Here is a 20,380-nt window from a genome sequence, read left to right on the forward strand (position 1 = left end):
GGGAAGCTTTGTTTTCATTTTTTAATAGATTCTCAGATGTGCTGATTCAGAATCTCAGGCAGTAGGCCCAATCTCTATTTTTAACAAGTTCTCCAGATGATTCTTAAGCAGCCAGCTCTGTACAGGTCGTTGCCTCAGGCCCCATCCAGAACCAGAAGTGCCCAGGTGATTAGGGTTAGAGCACTTCACTTACATTCCTGGGATGCGGACTTAGCTTCTTAGAAGCATTAACCTTGAGAATGAGAAAGTGGGGTGTGTGTGTGTGTTTCATTTCCTTAAAACTTCATGCCAATTGGGGAATACTATGGTGGGAATACAAATTTTTCTCCCTCTCTGTAATGCTCCAGAGAGCCTAGCACAGTGCACTGCACCCAGCCGAGCCCTGAACAACCTTGGTGATTCCCCCGGGGGAATAGAGCAGTTTTGTAGGGGGGAAAAAAACCCCAGCATCCTGGCAAATCCCCCATGACTATACTTTAATGTCCAAACCAGAACATCTGAAAGTGAAAGGGGTGCTGGAATAATTATACCAGGAATAGGTATGAGGCCTGTCCCAAGCAAACCAGGAATTAGGGTCACCCTACTCATAGCTCCATTTTACAACTCTTGTACCTTGCCTCTCTCCTCCCAAAAAAACACCCTCAACTCACAAATTGGTTCTAACTCTAAATATCTACTGCATTTAGCTAAATGGACCCACAAGAGAGTGTGAGGCAACTGAGAGACTATCTCTTACTTCAGACATATTAGGGGTCAGGTGCTTGGATGAGGGGTCACTGCTCCCCTGTCTTCTGTTCTTTTTTCCATCCTTTAAAGCCTCCCAGAAAGGAAGTATAGAATTTAAGAGATCTCTTGGTTATATTTTTTCTTTCCTTTTTTTTTAATTGAAGTATAATCGACATGTAAAATTATATTAGTTTCAGGTGTACAACCTAATGCAGCCACACTTTGAGTTAATCCTTTATTTTCTTGTAATATTGAGTCCTGAGCCCTGTCCCTAAAAACAACACAAAACAAAAAAACAACAACAAAAATTAAGGTTTGCAGGATTTTTGCATCATCAAGAAAAGTGAAGAAACTTTGTGCACCATATTGTACCAATGTAAGTTGTTATTAATGTTAACATTGTTTTATCTTAGAACTAGAAAAACAAAAACAACACAATTACACATGGGAAATTCCTCCCCAGGCCTACTAACCTCTATCCCACTCCCACTTTTCCCCAAGGTCTAATCCTTCTCTCTGGAAGTGTCGATGCATCTTTTCTTTCTATGAAAACTGCTCTGTCTCCTTCCTGAGGACACCCTTCTCTAGGACCATCTGTCTAAATGTCCCTTGTCTCCGAGTTGGCTCTGCACCTGGATATTGGGTGTTTTCTAGCCAGTAATTCCACCTAGTGGGAAAATTGGGCCCCAGGTTTTTTGAAGACTAGAATTGGAAGTCTCTCTCTCTTTTTAAAAATGATGCTCTAGAATAAGCGAAGCACATCCTCACACAAAAGAAACCATGTGAGAAAAACAATTGATCAAAAGTTTGAAAACTGAAGTGTCCATGGCACCCTATGGCTCTTGAGCTTGGAAGCATATATTAGGTCTCTTCCACCTGCCCAGTTCTTAGGCCTGGTAAACCAACCTTGCTTTTTACTTGTCTCATAACTTGGAAAATAATGTTATTTTACTCCCTCTAGAGATCCTATCCCTAGAACAGTTCCACTGGAACCAATATCATTGGTAAGTCATCTGGTTAAGACACTGCTCCAAGTAGTGTTGGCATTCAATGGATTCGGGATTCTTCTGCCCCAGATTGTGTATGGGCTTTTCTCCCTCAAATCTAATATTTCCTATTATATTGTTAGCTTCTGGAGGTGAGGGTCTCTAGATTCTTATCCTTTGTTTCTTGCTTAGAAAAAAAAAAAAAACACACAGAATAAAGAACCTAACAGTACCTACTTGTTTAGTGTTCTACACTCATAGCTACTCATCAAACCTTGTTGATTGATCCGAAGAATAAACTTTTTTGATTCTCTAGTCCTGCTCTGTTCAAGTGGTTATTTATATGAATTAGTTAAAAGTAAGTTAGTGTAAAATTCAGTTCCTCAGTCATACCAGTTGTATTTCCAGTACTCAGCAGCCATAGTATAGCAGGTGGCTGGCACAGATACAGAACGTTTCCAACATCACAGAGTTTTTTTTTGTTTTTTGTTTTTTTGGGCAGCACTGCCCAAGTCCTCTCTGAAACCTCTTGGGTTATCTTTGCCTTATTTTCACCCCTTCACCTGCAGTGCCCTAGCTTTGACAGGACCCCTCCTTTACCCACTCAGCACTTTGGGGCCTCTGTATGTGAGGTTGATCAGCAAAAATAGGGAAATAGAAATGCAGCTTATAGTGTCACCCATGGTGTCGCTTTCTTTTCTCCATCTTCTTCCCTGGTCCAGCCCCACTTTCACACCATGACTCCATTTTCCCCAATTTGCCAGTCAAAACTCAGGCACTCTACCTTATGGTGTGGTCAGCACCCACCAGAGTATAGCCAAACCTTGGTTATAGCCCTAGCATTTTAACAGCTGGGAACAAGCCACAGAGAGACAAATCCTGGTGTTTTCCCACTCATTATTTAAATTCCCACTCAATTTTGCCTTGAAATAAAACTCTACAAAACAGTTTGCATAGTTTTTTAAAAGTTCCTCTATCTTTAATTCCTTATCTTTATCTTTTATCCATCACTGCTTTATCTAAACCTCTTGCTTGAAATAAATTCTGCTTTCAAACCACTGTGAAACTATTTTTGGAATCAGAAGCTCATTCCCAGAAGTTTGTAAGACTAGTGACTTGGGGTTCTGGCCAGACTGGAGTTGTTTGCCTTTGCCTTTGGTTTGTTGTTTTTCTAGCTGCCTATTGTGTACTGATTAGTTGTAAACGATGTGTTTATAATTCATCAGAGGGAAGGTATTCATTTCCCTCTTATAAAACTTCTCTGTATGGACTCATGCTCAGAAAGTATTTCCAAGGAAGAAGAAAAGACTGCTTTCCCTTCCACGTCCCTGTGTCTCACTTCACAGTCACACCTCGTGTCTCTCCATCCAAGTAGCTGAGGAACATTAACCAACTATTGTGCTAGGTTAGGTGAAGTTAGCCTTCTTTCTTCCATTTTAGTCAAGGAGCGTGTGACATAAAATTAATATTTAGAATTCACTACGGCAACCAGTTTTAAACACCAAGATTATCTAAACTATTATGGACAACCTGCTGAAAAAGTTTGGAAGTATTGCCTACCCTCTACGTCTCCCAAACAAATCGACTTGCACCCAAGCTAAGCTTTCTGCAACTTGTTGATGCAGAATCACCCAAGACTTCCTGCCAGTGCAGGTCTGCCACCTTTGTCCGCAACACTCCATCTTTCTGGATTCCTTTCCTCCTGTGTTTCTACCAGGACAGCTACCTCACCTCTGTGCACCTGGTAGATGTTTAGGCAGAGGAAAACAAGCTGCAGAGCCACCAGTCAGAAGAAGAACTGGGGGCTCACGCAGATGTCTCTTGCCCCTTCTGTTCCAAGTTTACCTGTGGAGGTTATATGTAGCTAGATGCATCAAGGGTCTAAGTGAGAAGAGAGAAGCCCACCTGCTTACCTGGTTTCTGAAAGGAGGCTGGTGGAACCTAGGAGGTCTGAGAAGGCATTTTTTAAGATCACCTGTGAGCAGAAAGAGCTGTTTCTTGGCTGTGGCGATGTGGCACCTTCTTGGTCACCTCCTCCTCCCTGACTCTCCTCTTCTGCTTGCTCCCTTCCTTCTCCCCTCACCCACCACCCTCCCTGCAGTGTTGGGTGGAATTTCTCCAGAGCCCCACCTCATTTCCCTTTCCTTCCCAGGATCATTTCATCCTTTCCTTCACCTTCAGCTAGCTGTCCTCTGATGTCCTGGTTCTCAGATCGGCTTCTCTGCCTTCCACTGAACTTCTCCTCCTCTTGTTTCCTTGGTACAGCTAATGTTTCCTAACTCTGAATCTGCCCCTCATCTTGTGTCCCATCTGTCTGATGACAATGAAGTCACCATTCACCCCCTCAGGCCTCCAGGAACCAGATCTCAGTCATCTTTGAGGTTCTTCCTTCTTCTCGCTTACTCTTCAAGTTGTGCGCATTTGACATTCTTTCCCTTTTTCCAGGCCTTCTTCCCCACCCCCTTCCTTTCGGCTAGGACTAGTGCAGTAGACACTCATGTATTCACTGCTCCTCTCTCATCCAGTTTGAGCTGTGATCCCAGCTTTTCAGCCTTGTCTTGTCTCTCCTTACCTTTCTAGCTCCTCTTGTACTGCAGTCACAGCACCACCTTCTGTGCTGTTCTAGAAATAGCAACTCTGTGTGCTATTTCTAGACTTTTCTCTTTTCCTGCCTCAGCTCCTGTTGGTCCTTCATCTGCCCCTGTTGCCACCTGTTTGAAATCCTGACCACCTTTCAAGGTCAAATGCCACCTTCTCCATGGAAACCTCTTCTGATTCCAGGTGGAACTATTCTCCTGCTTCTTGGGTCCCACATGGCAGTCTGCTGTGATCGTTATATTTCATGTCTTATCTGCATCCCTAGTAGGTGCCCAGTCAATATTAAAGGAATGAAGGACTGTCGTGCATATTTTTAGCTGTGTCAGCTAATAGAGCAACATTTAGCATCACAGGTGGGCTTTGGAGGTAAGCAGAGGTAGATTAAAAACCCCAGCTCTGGGGATCCCTGGGTGGCTCAGCAGTTTAGCGCCTGCCTTTGGCCCAGGGCACGATCCTGGAGTCCCGGGACCAAGTCCCGTGTGGGGATCCCAGCATGGAGCTTGCTTCTCCCTCTGCCTGTGTCTCTGCCTCTCTCTCTCTCTCTCTCTCTCTCTCTGTCTCATAAATAAAAAATATATAAATAATCTCCATTAAAAAAAAAAACGGCTCCCACACTTACTGCTGCACCCCTGTGAACTTCAGCTTCTTCACCTGCAAAGTGGACATAACCATAGTCCCTGTCACTCATGAGATGGTGTGCCTAAAGTCTTCACAGAATGCAGAAGTCATACTAAATGCTTAATAAAGGTTGCCTATTACTCACTTCTCCTGTATGTTGGTTTGATCTCTGAGGCTGATCGTTATTCTGTTGAGCAGAATAAAAGAAATGCCAGATACTGACTTTGGGAAGCTATTTACAGTTCAGACTCTTCCGGATAGGAAGCTGAGTTTCCCTCTCATGTGGATCTAGACTCTCTTCCCTTCTTTTCTCTGTGATGTGGTAGTGTGAGGACAGTACCTAGTACTGCCTGTGCTCTGGTCCCAGTCCACTTTGCCTGTGCTGGGTCTCCCTGGGAAGGCCACCCTCCAGCCCTCAGGTTCAGGTCCCTCATTGCTCTCTGCCTGACTTTCCATACAGTTGTTTCCTCCTCCTTTTCAGCCCCCGGGTGGGTGGATCCCTGGGGTCAGCTTGTAACTGTGAGCACCTGCCCTCCCCCAAGAGAGAAGGAATGTCAAACTTGTGGGTCCCAGAGCAGGCAGGAGCCTTAGAAGCCGTCTTTGTAACCCCTTACTTCACAGGAGTGGACATTGAGACCCAGAAGTTGAGTGGCTCACCCAGGGTTATGCAGCTGTTAGTTGTCAAGTTGGGTTCAGAGTGAACTTGCTGGTTCCCAGTCCTGTGTACCCTGCATCACTCCAAACAACCCCAGGCCCTCTCCCCAAACCACCATCACCCCATGCTGGGCTGACACTTGACACTTCCTGACCATTATGTGCTTGGGTTACATCACCAGGCCCTGAGAAGCCAGGCCAGTACCTGAGGGATGATTGTCTGCTTCTGAGAATTTCAGGGCCAATCACAGCCCCAGGTACTTCTAAGGTTGTCTGCTTGCTCTTGTGACCATTTTACATCAGATGTCCCTTGGAATTAAGAAAGTGCATTAATATGCAAAAGGCAGCCAGCCCAGGGCACCAAGGCAGGTTCCTTCTTTGTCCTGAGGCAAGGCTGGGACAACACATAAATGCAGGATGTGGTACACACTAAGTTGAAGGAGTATGCATCACAAATACATGTTACCATAAGATCTAGTTCCTTTAAAGCTTTATCACGTGATAATGGGGGCATATTTGCAAATATAACTGTAGCTCCACTGCTCACTAACAGCAAAACAAATCTGTCTTGTGGATGCCTGCCCCCTCCACCCTAGTCCTTTCTCCCTCTCACAGTCTATTAGCAATGTCCCTCCCCACCCAGGAAGATAGATTCCCTACCATATTAACCTTCCCACAGGGCCTTTGCTCTCCACGGAGAAAGCTTGGACAAGGGGCAAAGTTTCACATCTGGGACTCGGTGGTGGACTTCTACATAAGAGGACAGAGACATCAGCTGTGTGTGGAGAGTCCTTCCTGGTGACCCCGAAACCCTATCCCCAGGATGCAGTCTTGACTCAGAAGGCCAGGCCACAGTATTTTCCCTTTTCTATTTGATGATGCAGCCCTGGCTTCACTCAAGTTTGAGCTCTTGCATGATACCTCCCCCAGATGAGAGGGCAGCTGGCTGACATTCTCCCTCCTCTGAAGATCGGCCCCACGTTGTGTCATCTTTGTCATTTGCTGCCTTGTGTGCATTGTGTCTAGATGCCGCTGACTGCGAGCTCCTTGGGAGTAGGAATTGGGTATCGTGTTTCATATTCATCTTTGTTCCCCTGTGAGGCTTCACACAGAGCTTTGTAAACACTCCCTCTGCACCCACTGCGAATGGAGGAAGGAAGAAAGGAGTGAGTGAGTGAGCAAGTGAGTGAGGAGTGTCCTAGGTGAAGACAGCATGGCTCCCTTCAACCCTGTTTTATAGGCTTGGTGCCCATGGCTTTTTTTTTTTTTCTTTTCCCCTTTGTCAGGTGGCTCGACTCTTTCATTTTGTCTCCTCTTTGGACCTCAGAGAAGGGCAGGTAACCCCGTTGAGAGGTGTGACTAACTCCAAACTGATCCAGTCGGGTAGAGAGGCCAGCCCCCACCTCTGCCCACCAGCCTGTGGTCTGGATCCGAACCAGGTGTTTCTCCTACCGACACCTGTGTGTGTACGTGTGTGTTAATCCCAGAGCCAGTCCCACTTCAGTGTCCTTCCAGAGCCTCTTTTTTGTGTTAATTCAGTAGCATCTAACATGTGATTAACTTACTTGAGTTTTTCTTTGTTTAATGCCCGAAGAATGAGTTGAATTTGATGATTGATGCTGTTTTGGGAGAAATCGTCTTTCTTTCTTCTTTGTCAATCTAATGTTATGTCAAAACCAAGGCCCCTCATCTTTATCCAGCATGATTATTATCCTGCTTGCCATTGATGTGGAGCATGTGTAGCTATAGAGGTTAACTGTGTTAGCGAGTGGGTACCCTTCTAGAAGGAAGCATTAACTCTTTTTGAATTACCAGTGGGAAATGTGGTTATGCTGGTGGCTTTGTTATCAATTGTTTGACTCACTAAAACCTGTTGTCTTTATTTTCTTTGTCATTAGTTATAGGCATTCGGTACCTGGGAAGGCTCTGCTGGAGCCTTCCCCTGTGACTTGGTGTGTTCCTCTGGAAAAGAGGACCTCATCAAGGGCTTGCAGCCAAGCTTAGCTGCTATGCTGAATCTGGGCTCTGTGGGCCCTAATGGCAGGCATCCTATTAGTGGTAAATTGTTTTGCTTGGAATACCAGATTATTAAAGGTCTGGATTTTCCAAGAACATACCCCCGCCCCTAAGAAAAACATCAAAAGGAGTACTTGGCTGGCTCAGTCAGTAGAGCAGTAGATCAAGGGTAACTCTTGATCTCAGAGTCGAGAGTTTGAGCCCCACCACGTTAGGGATAGAGTTTACTTAAACAAAGTAATAATTTTAGAAAAGAAAAACATCAAAACATACAGAATTTGGTGTGTGTTGGCTGAGTGGCTTTCTCATTTCTTACCAGTTGAGGGAGAAAATTAAAGATCTCAGATTGAAAAAAAAAAAGATCTCAGATTGATAGGTCAGTGATACAACTTATTTCTTGAAGTCTAATTTTCTAAGAGTTTTAGCTAGAAAAAAAAAAATTAAATAATCAGAAATGGATTACCCTCCCTTGTTCCAAGGCACTTCTGTGGGATTTCTGGGGCTTCTAGGAGCACCACTGGAAGAACCACCAGGACATGTTGTGTTGATGTACACAGAAAGCAGCGAGGTGGGTTTGTTAAATAACATGTAAAGAAGCAACAATAACAAAACTAGACAGACACACTTATCACAGCATAGGGAATGAAGAGCTAAAGAGTACAACAGATTATAAGTAAGTAAGAGATTTGTTGTCATGGAAGGCCGAGTATATCTCCCTTTCCAATGCCATGATGATAGGCTATGGAGAGGGTCTTCCAGAGGTGGGCTGGTAAGGATGGTACTGACATATGGTATGACAGGCCCAGGGACTGGCTCAGATGTACCTGAAGTAGGCTGACCTTGGTTCATGAAAGGGCCCCAGCATTCTTAGCTTTTCTTATGTCTCACATTCCAAGCTGAGTGTTGGCTGGGGAGGACATCAATGCAGGAATTTAAACACACACACACACACACACACACACACACGCACACACTGGAAACTACTCCTCCATCAGAGTTACCATGGGAGACCCAACATTTATTCTAGAGATTTTCAAATAATTCTAGAAACCCTTATTTTGGTATTGTAGTCAGAGCCAGATAATGGGCCACAGAAGAGGGTCATAGATTCTTGAACTCAGAATTTTCCACTTGGAAGGGAATCTTGTTCAAATACTTTAATTTGCAAGGCTGAGAAAGACCAAGGCGACTTAGTCAAGGCCCTTCATAGCAGAGTTGAGACTAGGCTCTCTGAGTGGACAGTGACTAAATATACTGCCTCTTCCTTCTCTTTTCTCATTTGTTTATTATTATTATTTTTTAAGATTTTATTTATTCATGAGAGACACAGAGAGAGAGGCAGCAACATAGGCAGAGGGAGAAGCAGGCTCCTTGTGGGGAGTCCGATATAGGACTTGATCGCAGGACTCTGGGATCACGTCCTGAGCCAAAGGCAGATGTTCAACCACTGAGCCACCCAGGTGTCAATATTATTATTATTATTTAAAATAGTTTCCATGTCATTCTTTTTTGATCTAGATGGCATTTTTCAGCATCATGCAAGCCCTGTATTTACAAAATGGGATCCTCAAGGTGATCTTGGGAAAGTGCTGTGTTTGTAAAAATGAAACGGTAATGATTCCTTAAAGGTAATATGCATTTATGGTATAAAATTCTAAAAGCACAAAAGAGAGCGTGCAGTGAAGAGTAGGTCTCACTCCTGTCCCTGTCCTCCATTGGTCCAGCTGATTTAAAAGAAACCTGTGACCTTCTGGCAGGCACTTTCAAAGATGTGTTCATTTGTCCATTAACATGGTATAATTGACACTCCCATCTCCTTAGCAGACAAAACTGCAAAGACCTCCTCTGTCATGGAATGAAGTGGCAGCTCTGAGTGACAGACAGGTGACTAAGAAATACACTTCTTTTTCCACCTGGTCCCCATCTTCACCTACCCACGTCCTCCCAGGCTAGGTCATATGTAGTTTCCTGTGTGTGCCTGGCCTCTCAGATGTGCACCCTCTGTCCTTGGCACCCTTCAACCCTCTGGCATTTCTCATACACTCCTTGAAGGCAGAGCTCAAGTTCCTGCTCAACAGGATACTCCTTCAGGTCTGGGCCCCTGGCCGGTGCACTGGGGTGGAGGTACGGATTTCTGGTTGTGGCACTTTACTGAAGAGATTGCTCAGGAAATGGCCACCAGTTCATTTATTCAACTCCTTGACCCCCAGCATATATCAGATAGAGTGGCAGACACCAAGGCTACACTAGTAAATAAAACAAGCGATCCAGGGGGAAAGACAAACCAACAAACAACATTAAAGTTAAATACAATCGTGTGAAGTGCTACAAAGAAATACAGACTGTACTGAGAGCATATGTCAGGGAGCAGAGATGGTCAGAGAAAACTTCCCTGGAAGTGCAAGCACACTCCATTGAATCTAAAGTGCTGTGGTTTCTAAGATACATTGTTATCTTCTATACCACTAAGGAAGAAAATATTGCCAATTAAATTAGGACATAATGCTTTTGCGCTTAAAATGTTAACTTCTACTTATTGAAAGGACTCTTAGAATTGTGTAGACATAGAATCTTTATGCGTCACTTTTGTACATACATTAAAGGGAACATATAAGTGCAATAAACTGAGGTCTCCTAACATCAATTCTTGACTTTCTGTGTCTGACTCTTCAGAATCACTTTGCAGTGGAGCTCATCAGCAGCCATTTGACCATGCTGTATCACTCTCTGCCTTCCAGAGCACTGGTGATACAGAGCTATTGTCTCTGGGATTTTCATCTGTGCTGCTGATACCCACTCAGAAATGCTGTCACTTTCTTGATCTTACCAGAGGTGTCAGTGGAATGTGTTTCAGACAACCTGGACTCACATTTCTTCTTCAGGTGGTTCTTAATGGTTTCTGAATGGAACACTCAGTTCAGCTCAGTTGTCCAGTCCATGCCATGGCAATAACAACTAAATGCATTCATATGTAGGCAATAACAGTGATGTCAAGGCAACAATAATTGTAAAACACATCCCATTTCAGAGATGAAAAAATATATGTCTTGAAATTGATGAAAATCATTTACAAGGAATCTAGGTGTAAGTGAGTGCTCTAGTTATTCTAGTGAGTGATGTCAAGGCTCTGGGTGGGTGTTTCTGTGAGTCTCCTAGTCACGAGAATGGCAGTTCCACCACACTCAGAGGCAGAAAACAGGGAGCAGGATCAGGCCTTTCTTCTCTTAAGAAGAGAAAAACACCTTTCCCAGAAATCCCTTAGCAGATTTCCCCTTATCTTCCATTGGGCAGAGTTGCATCCCATAGCTATCCATCACTACAAGGGAGATTGGGAAATTTGTTTTTTTCCCATTATGTCAAGAATGGGGTTGGGATGACTTTTGGATGGCCAACTAACAGTATATACCCCTGTGGGAAAATTCTTTTGAGATATAGCAAATTAACCTGAAACACTGTAGGACTTCTCAAAGGCTTTAATATAGTAATGCGGCTCATTGAATTATGGAGAAGATGGTATTAAGCTTTAACAGACTTAGGGGATCTGAATTTATTTTCCCAAAACAGGGGACCCAACTTTGCGAGTACCAGTGAACAACTCTTGGTTGTACCCAGAATAATAAAACGGAGGTTCTCCAGAGCAGAGCCAAAGTGACAGGGTGGATTTGGGGTTTGTGGAACATGAATGGGAATGAAGTTTTGAGAGGAGACTAAGCATGGGTTAAGAAGTTTACAAATGAGAGCCATATCAATTATAACCATCTCAGAATGTTTTGACAGATAAAGGCTAATTTGGTTTCAATATTCTTGTATCCATGCCACTATGATTACCCCTGAGTCAGGACTGTGTTGATACAGAGCTATTATTTTCCTTTTTTCTTTCCTAACCTCTGCCACTTCCAGCTTCATGATGCTAGTGATATTGGAGCTAGGCTGGCTAGCTTCTGTGAGTGGAATTGAGTGCTTTGCCGAAAAGCACATGTATGGTGCCTGCTGCTGCTTGCTCTCAGATACATTGCTGAGCATTTGCAGGGGCTGGCAGACACATTGATGGAATTAGTCCTTGACCATTTATTTGGGTTTGAGGTCATGAAGCCCCCTCCTTGTCCTGCTGGCCGGATGTGCTCTTGTGATTTTTTATTTCAACAGCAACTGTGTGTCTCAGGCAGTAGTATCATCACCACCATTATCACTATCCGGATTCATCACCATCCTCATCATCCTCACCATCATCATAATTGGCATTTCTTGAATGCTTGCTACACACTGGGCTTTATAATGGATATTATATGGGCATAATCTCATGTAATTCTCACCTTAATCTTACCATGTGGATGCTCCTTGGCAGAGATGAATATTGAGGCAGAGAGAGGTTGAGGTCATCCAGCTATTAGTACTAGGACTGTAATTTGACTCTGGGTCTGACTCTAGAACCCTTAATCTTCACTTTCTGTAGTTTCTGATATGGCACCTTTGTGTGGTTATTTGTGCATTTGTCTATTTACATTTTGTCCAAAATTGAGCTGTATTTTTGGTGTTTCCTAATAACACCTAGCTCAGTGTCTTGCCCAGAGAATGTCCTTGATAAATAATTCTTAAAAGTGACCAAACGGGAGGTTGATGGAAAGCGAACCAGTAAGTGGTCTTCCTGGGTGTGAACCTAACACTGAATTACTTTTTTTCAGAATCCATTTTTGTTCTATGGTCCTCTCATTTCTCTTAAGTCCCTATGAAATAATTGTGGGTCATTGGCTGATAGATTTTGGAGGGGATTATACTGGGCAGCTAGTCCCACCTGGCTTTGGTGGCACAGACACCCCCACACACACACCACACACACACACAGTTGTTAATGTCTAGAAAGTAAGCTCTCCAACCCCTTGGCCGCCATCGTGCAGAGTGGTGTCCGAGGCCACCAGGGCAATTATCTCTTACTTAAAATTCTAATTGTATATATTTGTTTATTTAAATAATTTTCTTTTTTGCTGTTAGTTTCCTAGAGATGTTCTTTATCTTTGGTAGGTTGAGCACTGATCTTTTTCATACTTTAATGCATCTTTGTTTTTATTCTGACATTTCTTCTAGACCTGTCTGCAAGCTCCTTTTGTTTTCCCCCTTCCCTCTAATGAACTCATTCTGCATTTACTCCTTTATCTAACTGGCTTTTTGACTAGTTACTTCTGTGAACTGCTGTGCTTTGCTTTGCTGGCCATTTTCATTGCTTTTTTCTCCCCCTTAAGTAAAATGAAAAAAGTCCTCCAAACCCTCTATCATGTCGAAGGCATCCTACTAAGCTGTTGTGCTCCTTGTTTGTTTCATCAATTCCACTCCTAACCCAGAGCCCTCTTGTTAGCTGTTCCCACTGATTTTGTGCTGCTTTGTTGGTTCTGTTCTATCTGTTGTGCCTTATTGTCCCTAAGACCTCCAGCCCTGTAGGACTACTCTTGCCTTCATTATCCAAATAAAATACCTCCTCCCTCACCCCCTGCTGCCCCATGTACCTGTGAGAAGTCTGCACACCCTCCAGTATTTCTGATGATGCCCAACTTCATCTATTTGCTTGGTGGTTATTTACTTGCCTGTCTCCTTGTGCTCAAATCCCAACCCAGTTCTCAATAACCCCAGTCTATGACCAGCCCTTAGCCCCCTCTCAGAGTCCTTCTTCCCCAAACACTAGCTCCCCCTCTAGCCCCTGAGGTGCCCCTGAGGCAATGCAGCTCTCCCTGAGCCTGCACTCTGATCCTTTTCACTCTGACACAGATTCTCTCATCCAGACAGCAAGGACCTTCCCTTTCATAAGTATAATGGATTGATCTTGCTTTCCTAAACAAAAGAACAATTTTTCCCCTGAGATGAATTCTGTGGCTCTCTCAATATGAAGTGGTTATAGTCAGCAGGGTTTTTTTTTTTTTTCTTAGTATCATTTTTTTCCTTCCTGATTCATTACCTTTTGGGTATTTTATGAAGCTCAAATGCGAGAGTGGAAGTAAATGTGCCTCATAAACAGTAACATGAACAGATAAGAGAAATTGCTGTTGTCATACATTTTAAAATATACTGGCTGAATTTTATTTCCTTTGAAAAGAGTAAGGACTGAACACATAGATTATTAGGATTTGATCTTTCTGACCAGATCCTTGTGTACTGGGAACTGAGCAAAATGTGGCTATGTAGGGATTTTTATTTATGTAAAGCCAGAGAAGCAGCAAACAACTCCTCAAGAGCAGGAACTGCAGGCAGTAGTCATTTCCTTGGCCCTGGGTCTGTCTCTGGCTCTAGTTTATCATGTGATGTGGGCATCTGAAGGAGACGAAGGAGCTAGGAGCCAGAGGAACAATTGTTGAGACCCACAGGAAGCCCTGGAATATTCCAGACCTTGACCCTCTCAGTGCTTCCAGCAAGTACACCAGGCATCTGCCCTTCTGCAGAGTCCTTCCAGGTCTTGAGTTCCACCTTGCTGACTGTCAGAACCCCTCTTGGCCTTTGTTGTGTCTGTTGCCGACAACTGCCTGTGGTCTGTGGGGCAGACCCCTGATGTGTGCCCCCTCCTGTGTTGTATCCAGGGACAGGGTGCCTTATCGGAGAGACTCCGGAGCTTCAGCATGCAGGACCTCACCACCATCAGGGGTGATGGTACCCCTGCCCCCTCCAGCCCCCCACCACCGGGGTCTGGGCGCGCCAGTGGCAAACACGGCCAGCCGAAGATGTCCAGAAGTGCTTCTGAGAGTGCTGGCAGCTCAGGTAGGTGTCATTTCACTTTTCCCCCTTTCCAGTTTCCAGGCCTTGCTTTTGCTGAGAGCGGCCCAGTCTACCACATGGCATGTCACCTGGAGTTGCCCTCAACACAGATGTCCATCAGATCACGCCAGGCCAGCTGAGAAGCAGAGCACCACTCAGGCCCAGATGGGAGGCTTGGCCTGGGGACTCTGACCAAGGGCAGGATTAGGCCACCCACGCCAAAGGGCCTTATCTACTCCATCTGATTATCTGAGGTTTTGGGGATGGTTGGGGTGCCTGAACCAAGCCTGGAGGCAACAGGCACAGCTGGACCTGGACCAAGGCAGCTTTCTTTGTTCTCTTCTTGTCTGACCCTATACTCCCAGGAGGGCTTCCCTGTCTTGAGCACCTGAATGTCTCCTCCTACCCACCCAGGACTTATGGCTCTTGTGATCCCTTTGCCCTACATAAATGTTTCCTGTCCTCTTTCCCCACTCTACCATTTCTTCCCATCCTTGAGTCCCCATTCACCATGCTAACCCTCAGCCGCTATGTGCCATGGGCCATACTAGCTCTGAGGTCTGATTCCTGCGGAGGCCATGGCTTTATGGAAACCACACCTCTATCACCAATGTCTACTTCTGGTTGTCAAATGCCTCACATAAGGTTGCTTGCATGAGGATCGGCTTGGGGACCCTGTTAAACATGCAGAGTCCTGAGCCCATCCCCAGAGGATCTGGTAAGTCTGGGATGAGACCCAGATATGTGGTGGTGTGGAGGTGCAGTCATGTTTGTGACCCACTGGTGTCTGATCCATTGGTGGGTTTCAGGCTTACAGAGGGCACGGGTATGGATTAGGGGGGGTAGGGACCTGGGCCAGGACTCACATCTTCCCAGACCATTCCTTGGAAAGATTCGGAGACCTTGGCTCTCAGGAGCTGAGCACTGCTGGGTTCATGGTGAAGGGGGGAAGGAGATAGCTCTGGATTGCCACTTCTGTTGCTCACCCTTGGTGGAAAAGTGAGCCTCATGGATGGGAATTGGACCACCCTCTTGAAGCTTGTGGCTGTGATATGTGTCTGGTGGCTACCCTGCTCTTAAACATAGAAACAGGGCCATGCCAGCCACCTGGACTCTGACCCTGTGCCATGAGGTGTACCCTGCAGGGGGCATCTTGGCCCCAAGCCTCAAAGACCCCAGCTGACTTTGAGGGGTCATGGACAGGAGTGGGAAAGAAGAGGCCCCATGGCTGCCCTAGGAATGATGACTCACATGCCCCGCCAGGGAGAGAACAGCACACACCCAGGGCAGATGTCCATCAGTTTCCTCCCTTCTGACAAATATCCCACTTTATCCTGGCCCCAGGTTTGAATATTGTGGCTTTTTTTTTTAAAAAGATTTTATTTACTTATTCAAGAGAGGCACAGAGAGAAAGAGGCAGAGACACAGGCAGAGGGAGAAGCAGGCTCCATGCAGAGAGCCTGACGTGGGACCCGATCCTGGGACCCCAGGATCACGCTCTAGGCCGAAGGCAGGCATTAAACTGCTGAGCCACCCAGGGATCCCCATATTGTGGCTTTTTTGTAGGAGGGGAAATGTTTTAACTCTGGCAGGGTTGGGAAGGTAGAAGTTTGGCTGTAGGGGTGAGGTTATCTCCTGAATGAACCCTCCCCCAGGTGAATTTAGAATGGACTCCCAGAAGGCCAGGCAGGAAGGAACCTCAGGGATCATTCAGTCTAACCCTCAGGCTTTAACAATGAAGAGACAGAGCCACAGCAAAGGGAATGGTCACCAGGGTCACCCACTGATTGGTATTCTCCTGGGGCCTCTTGACTCCTGGGCCAGTGCCGCCTGGGTCTCACCCATTGACCGACTAGGTTTCCTGGAGCATCTACAGCTTCTGACTTACTGGGCACTGTCTCAGAAATATGAATAGGAACTGGAATTGGGTATTACCTCTACCTTTGCTCAGCTTATTGGCTATAGAGCCTCAAATAAAAACTGTTATTTGGAAGAAAAACAGGTCCCTATTCTGTGAGGCTCAGAGGCAGAGCGGGAACCAATGGGATAAAGTTGGGTTAAGTTCCAAGGGGGCAGCTGCTTACTAGCTGTGTGACCTGGGCTAGCTCTTACCCTCTCTGAACCTCAGATTCTGTATCTGTATACAAGGAATAATAATACCCTTTTGTAGGGTCATCTTAAGGATTTGAGTAAGCTAATCCTGTAAAAGTGCTTAGGATCATGTCTGGCACTCTATATAATAGCTGCTATTATTGTTCCTGTTATAATCTTATTCACCTTTGAAAGCACTTTGTAATAGGAAAATGTCCAAGAGGGAAATGGGCTGCCTTGCGAGGTGCCTGACACTGGAAAGGCCCAAACCAAAGTTGAATGATTCTATGTTGTCATAGATTCTATGTTGTCACTATAAAGTGAGCCAGGTGGAGGAAGTTATGAGAGACTCAGAGAGGTCGTGGACTGTGCTAAGGCCACACAGGACCAGATCCAGGCCTTCTGCCTAGACCCCTCCTTGGTGTATTATTTAGGGCAGCCTCAGAATTTGGGGAGGGGAGAATGCTGGTAAGGTCTGAAGGCAATGGGAAGCATCTCCTGGGCTTTGACCATTTTCCCAGACCAGCACTAGATAGAAATGGGTTTGGGATGCTTTGTTTCGGTGCTGGCCTGCTGCCTTACATTAGCAATGATGCCCGCTGCCCTCTGCCACACTCCAGGAGGCAGGAGGGTCACTCTGGATGCCAGCTGGGGGAGTTCATGGAGAACCAGAGAACCCGCCGCCGTGCTGCAACAGGCTGCAACCCACCTGTGCTCCCCACTGCTCGCCCTTGGCCACAGCATCTGTGATTCTCTGTGCTCCCCACTGCTCGCCCTTGGCCACAGCACCTGTGATTCTCGGGACTGGGAAGGGAGGTGCTGACCCAGCAGGGACGGCAGGGACTATGTGGCACTCCCTCCAGCTGTTCTGGGGCCTAAAATAAAAGTTTTCTCAGGAAAACAGATAGGTGAAAGATGACCCAGGGCCAGGGCTTGGGGCAGAAGCACTCAGAATAGAGGCTCTGGAGCATTTGGGGATCGAGGTACCTGGAAGGAAGTCTGGCAAAGAGGCCCAGTTACAAAGGGCTCGTGTCCCCTCCCTCACTGGCTGTGTGGGCCTTAGACACTGGGCATGGTCAGGTGAGGCCCGAGTCTGGGCTTCCATCCTGGCAGGGTGGGCCTCTGCAGAGCAGCAGATGCTGTGCTAGCAAGGCAGACATTGCCAGGCAGTTGCCAGATTTGCTCCCACTGGGTGTAGGTTCAGCCTCTGACCCTCTCTCAGAATGATACCCCAGGTGATCACTACCAGAGAATTTGAGCTCGGCACGGAAGATGAGCACAGTTCCCTTCAGCTTTCTCCTCTGAGAAGAAGGTACGGTTATCCCTACTCAGCCTAGATCTTAGGGTTGTAAGGAGAGAAAACAAGAGAATTTGCAAACCCTGGACAGGTGGCAGTTGTTGAAGGCAGCCTGGCAGCGGACAGGTAAGAAGTGGTGGCTAGACCCCTGGAGTTGTATTCGTGGTTGGGCAGAGGCAACAGTTTCAATGTACATACAGGCAGATCTTGAGAACATGATGCCTAGTGAGAAAAGTACAAAGCCAACTGAGATATTATGTAACAGTGTATATAAAATAAAAAGACATGGCCTATGGTGTAAAATAACAATATGGAGTTTCCAGGAACACATTGCCCTCCCTCCCTCATAGAATTTTGTTAGACACCATTTATTGAAAGCTTGGCATTGAACCCAGGAAGGGTGCAGAGGATGTTAAAAGAATGATCCTTGCCTTCCATGAATTTGGAGATACTCGGTCACCATGTATTTAGTAAGCACCTGCTGTATACCAAGGCCCAGTTGTTCACCCAGACCAGTGGAGTTTGCAAGGCAACAGCCAATTAGGTCTTTGACCAAATGACTGACACTAAGCACTCTGGAGCGGCAATGGTCAGTCTGAGAAGGTTTCCCGGAGGTCATTTGGAACTGGAAGGCATAGAGAGGAGGGCTGTGTAGGCAGGTGTGGTTGGATTTATTTCTCAGAGGACACAAGGACTGATCTCTGTGGGCCAGGCAAGGGCATTTTCTAGCACCTGAGAGGAAGCTGAAGCTGGAATGATCTCATCCTCCACCTTGGTGTCTCTACAGAGACCCACATCCCTGGGACCCCTATATTTGAACACACTGGAATCCCACACCTCACTGGGGCCTCCCTTTTTGTCTGGGGCTAGCTCCTGTCAAGTGAGGGATATCACTGATGATGTCCCCCATCCCCACAGTGTGTACCTGCTGCTCTACCTGCAGGACCCGGAAAGGTGAGTAAGCAGCCAGCCTCTGTGCGGTGCGCTGGACTCTTGCCTCAGGAGGAGGTTCTAACCATAAGCTGGTACCTGACCTTGGGGCTCCCTTTCGGCTGCATAGTCTGGGGGGAGTCAGGAGGTTAACCACCTAAAATGACAAACCTGTATTCTGTTACAGCATCTGCAGGCTAAGAATTCAGCAGCAGCTTAAATAGGTGGTTCTGGGTCAGAGTCTGCTAAGAGTTATAGTCAAGATGTCAGCCAGGGCTGTAGTCCTCTGAAGGCTTGACTGAACCTTGAGGATCCACTCCTAAGATGCTTCTCTTGTGGCTACTGGCTGCAGGCTCAGGTTCTTCCCACATGGGTCTCTCTGGGGCTGCTTGAGAGTCCTTACAACATGGTGACTGGCTTCACCCAAAGTGAGTGATCCAATAGAGAGAGAGGACATGCAGGAAGCCACAGTGTGTTTTAGGATAGGACCTAGACTTTGAAGTCACACACCACCACTTCTGTCTTCTTCTGTTTGTTGGAAGTGAGCCATTAGGTTCACCCCACGCTCAAGGGGAGGAGGATTCATCTCCACCTCTTGAAGAGAGGAATATCAAAGAACCACCGCAGAGTCATATTTCCTTGTGCTCTGGTGATGAGGACGTGGGAACCTACCCAGGTCCTCTGAAGCAATAGAGGATGATAGTTCCTCCCTATAGTTCAGAGTTTTTGGTCCAGGTGCAGCCAAGGGAGCCCTGGTTCTGCTTTGCCACTCACTAGCTATGGAATTGTGCGTGAACCACCTAACCATGCTGAGCTTTGATTTCGTCATCTTAAAATAGACCTAAGGATCCCGCTTCCTCACCTCACTAAGTGGTTGTGAAAATGTCTGTGAAAAGGCTTTTTATTATAGCCGGAAGCAGCCAGGAAACCTCAGGGAAAGGGGAGGAGCCTGGCATTTCCCAGGCCTGGATGGGGACTCCTGCTGCTGCCCTTCCTGAGAGGAAGGTGTAGCCATGGCCACCCCGCCTTTGGCCATGTTCTCTCCTGACCTGCTCCTGCTGTTGCCCTAACCTTGACTAGGCACATTCTGACGGGGGGATGGTGCTGGACTGGCCCACCTCCCCTTTCACCTGCCATGGGGAGTGCCCCCCATGGCAGAGCTGCCTCTGACTCCGAGGGCAGAAGGACACCCCTCCAACTGCCAGCCAGCATGCGGGAAGGAGAGGGAGGGGGGAGGCAAGGTCCTCGCTACTGTGCTACTGCCCATGTCCCCAGCAGCCGGGCCACTGAGGCATGGCCGTCCATCTCTCCCACAGTGGTAAGAGCAGGGGGCATGAGCTGTGTTTTCAGAAGTGTCCTGGTTTCCCTTCATTTCTTCATTTATGAGACTTCTCTAAGGCTTTTGAAAATCTATAGAAGACCTGGGGGTCTGGGAGACCATAAACCCAAAGTGAACTGACCATCAAAAGAGTGAAGCAAGTGGACAGTGGGTGGAGGGTGTCTAACTGATCAGCCCTGTGTGCCTCAGAGGCCTCCCAGTCCACATGAGAGACAGATATACAGATACACATACTGGTCTATATGGTGTGTGTGTGTGTGTGTGTGTATATCTCAAATGATTCTGTTGTACACCTAAAACTAACATGTTACATGTCAATCATATCTCGATTTTAAAAAGAAAGGAAGGAATGGAGGGGTTGCATTGCTGCGCTAGAGGCTAGTATTTGGA

The 20,380-nt window shown here is 46.3% G+C and overlaps 1 protein-coding gene across 4 annotated transcripts in view; it reads left to right on the forward strand.

Moving 5' to 3' along the window:
- REEP1 (receptor accessory protein 1) overlaps window positions 1-20,380 on the forward strand; it is a 100,992-nt gene that overhangs the window by 71,693 nt on the left and 8,919 nt on the right. For 2 of the 4 annotated variants that reach the window (XM_038561532.1, XM_038561531.1), the window contains exons 6-7: window positions 14,159-14,336; window positions 18,640-18,675. In XM_038561532.1, the coding sequence (XP_038417460.1) occupies window positions 14,159-14,336; window positions 18,640-18,675 (214 nt within the window). The remainder of the gene's footprint in view (window positions 1-14,158; window positions 14,337-18,639; window positions 18,676-20,380) is intronic. The other 2 variants (XR_005372460.1, XM_038561533.1) reach the window with 1 other exon arrangement.

This window comes from Canis lupus, chromosome 17, assembly GCF_011100685.1.
Source record: "Canis lupus familiaris isolate Mischka breed German Shepherd chromosome 17, alternate assembly UU_Cfam_GSD_1.0, whole genome shotgun sequence".
Classification (NCBI taxonomy): domain Eukaryota; kingdom Metazoa; phylum Chordata; class Mammalia; order Carnivora; family Canidae; genus Canis; species Canis lupus.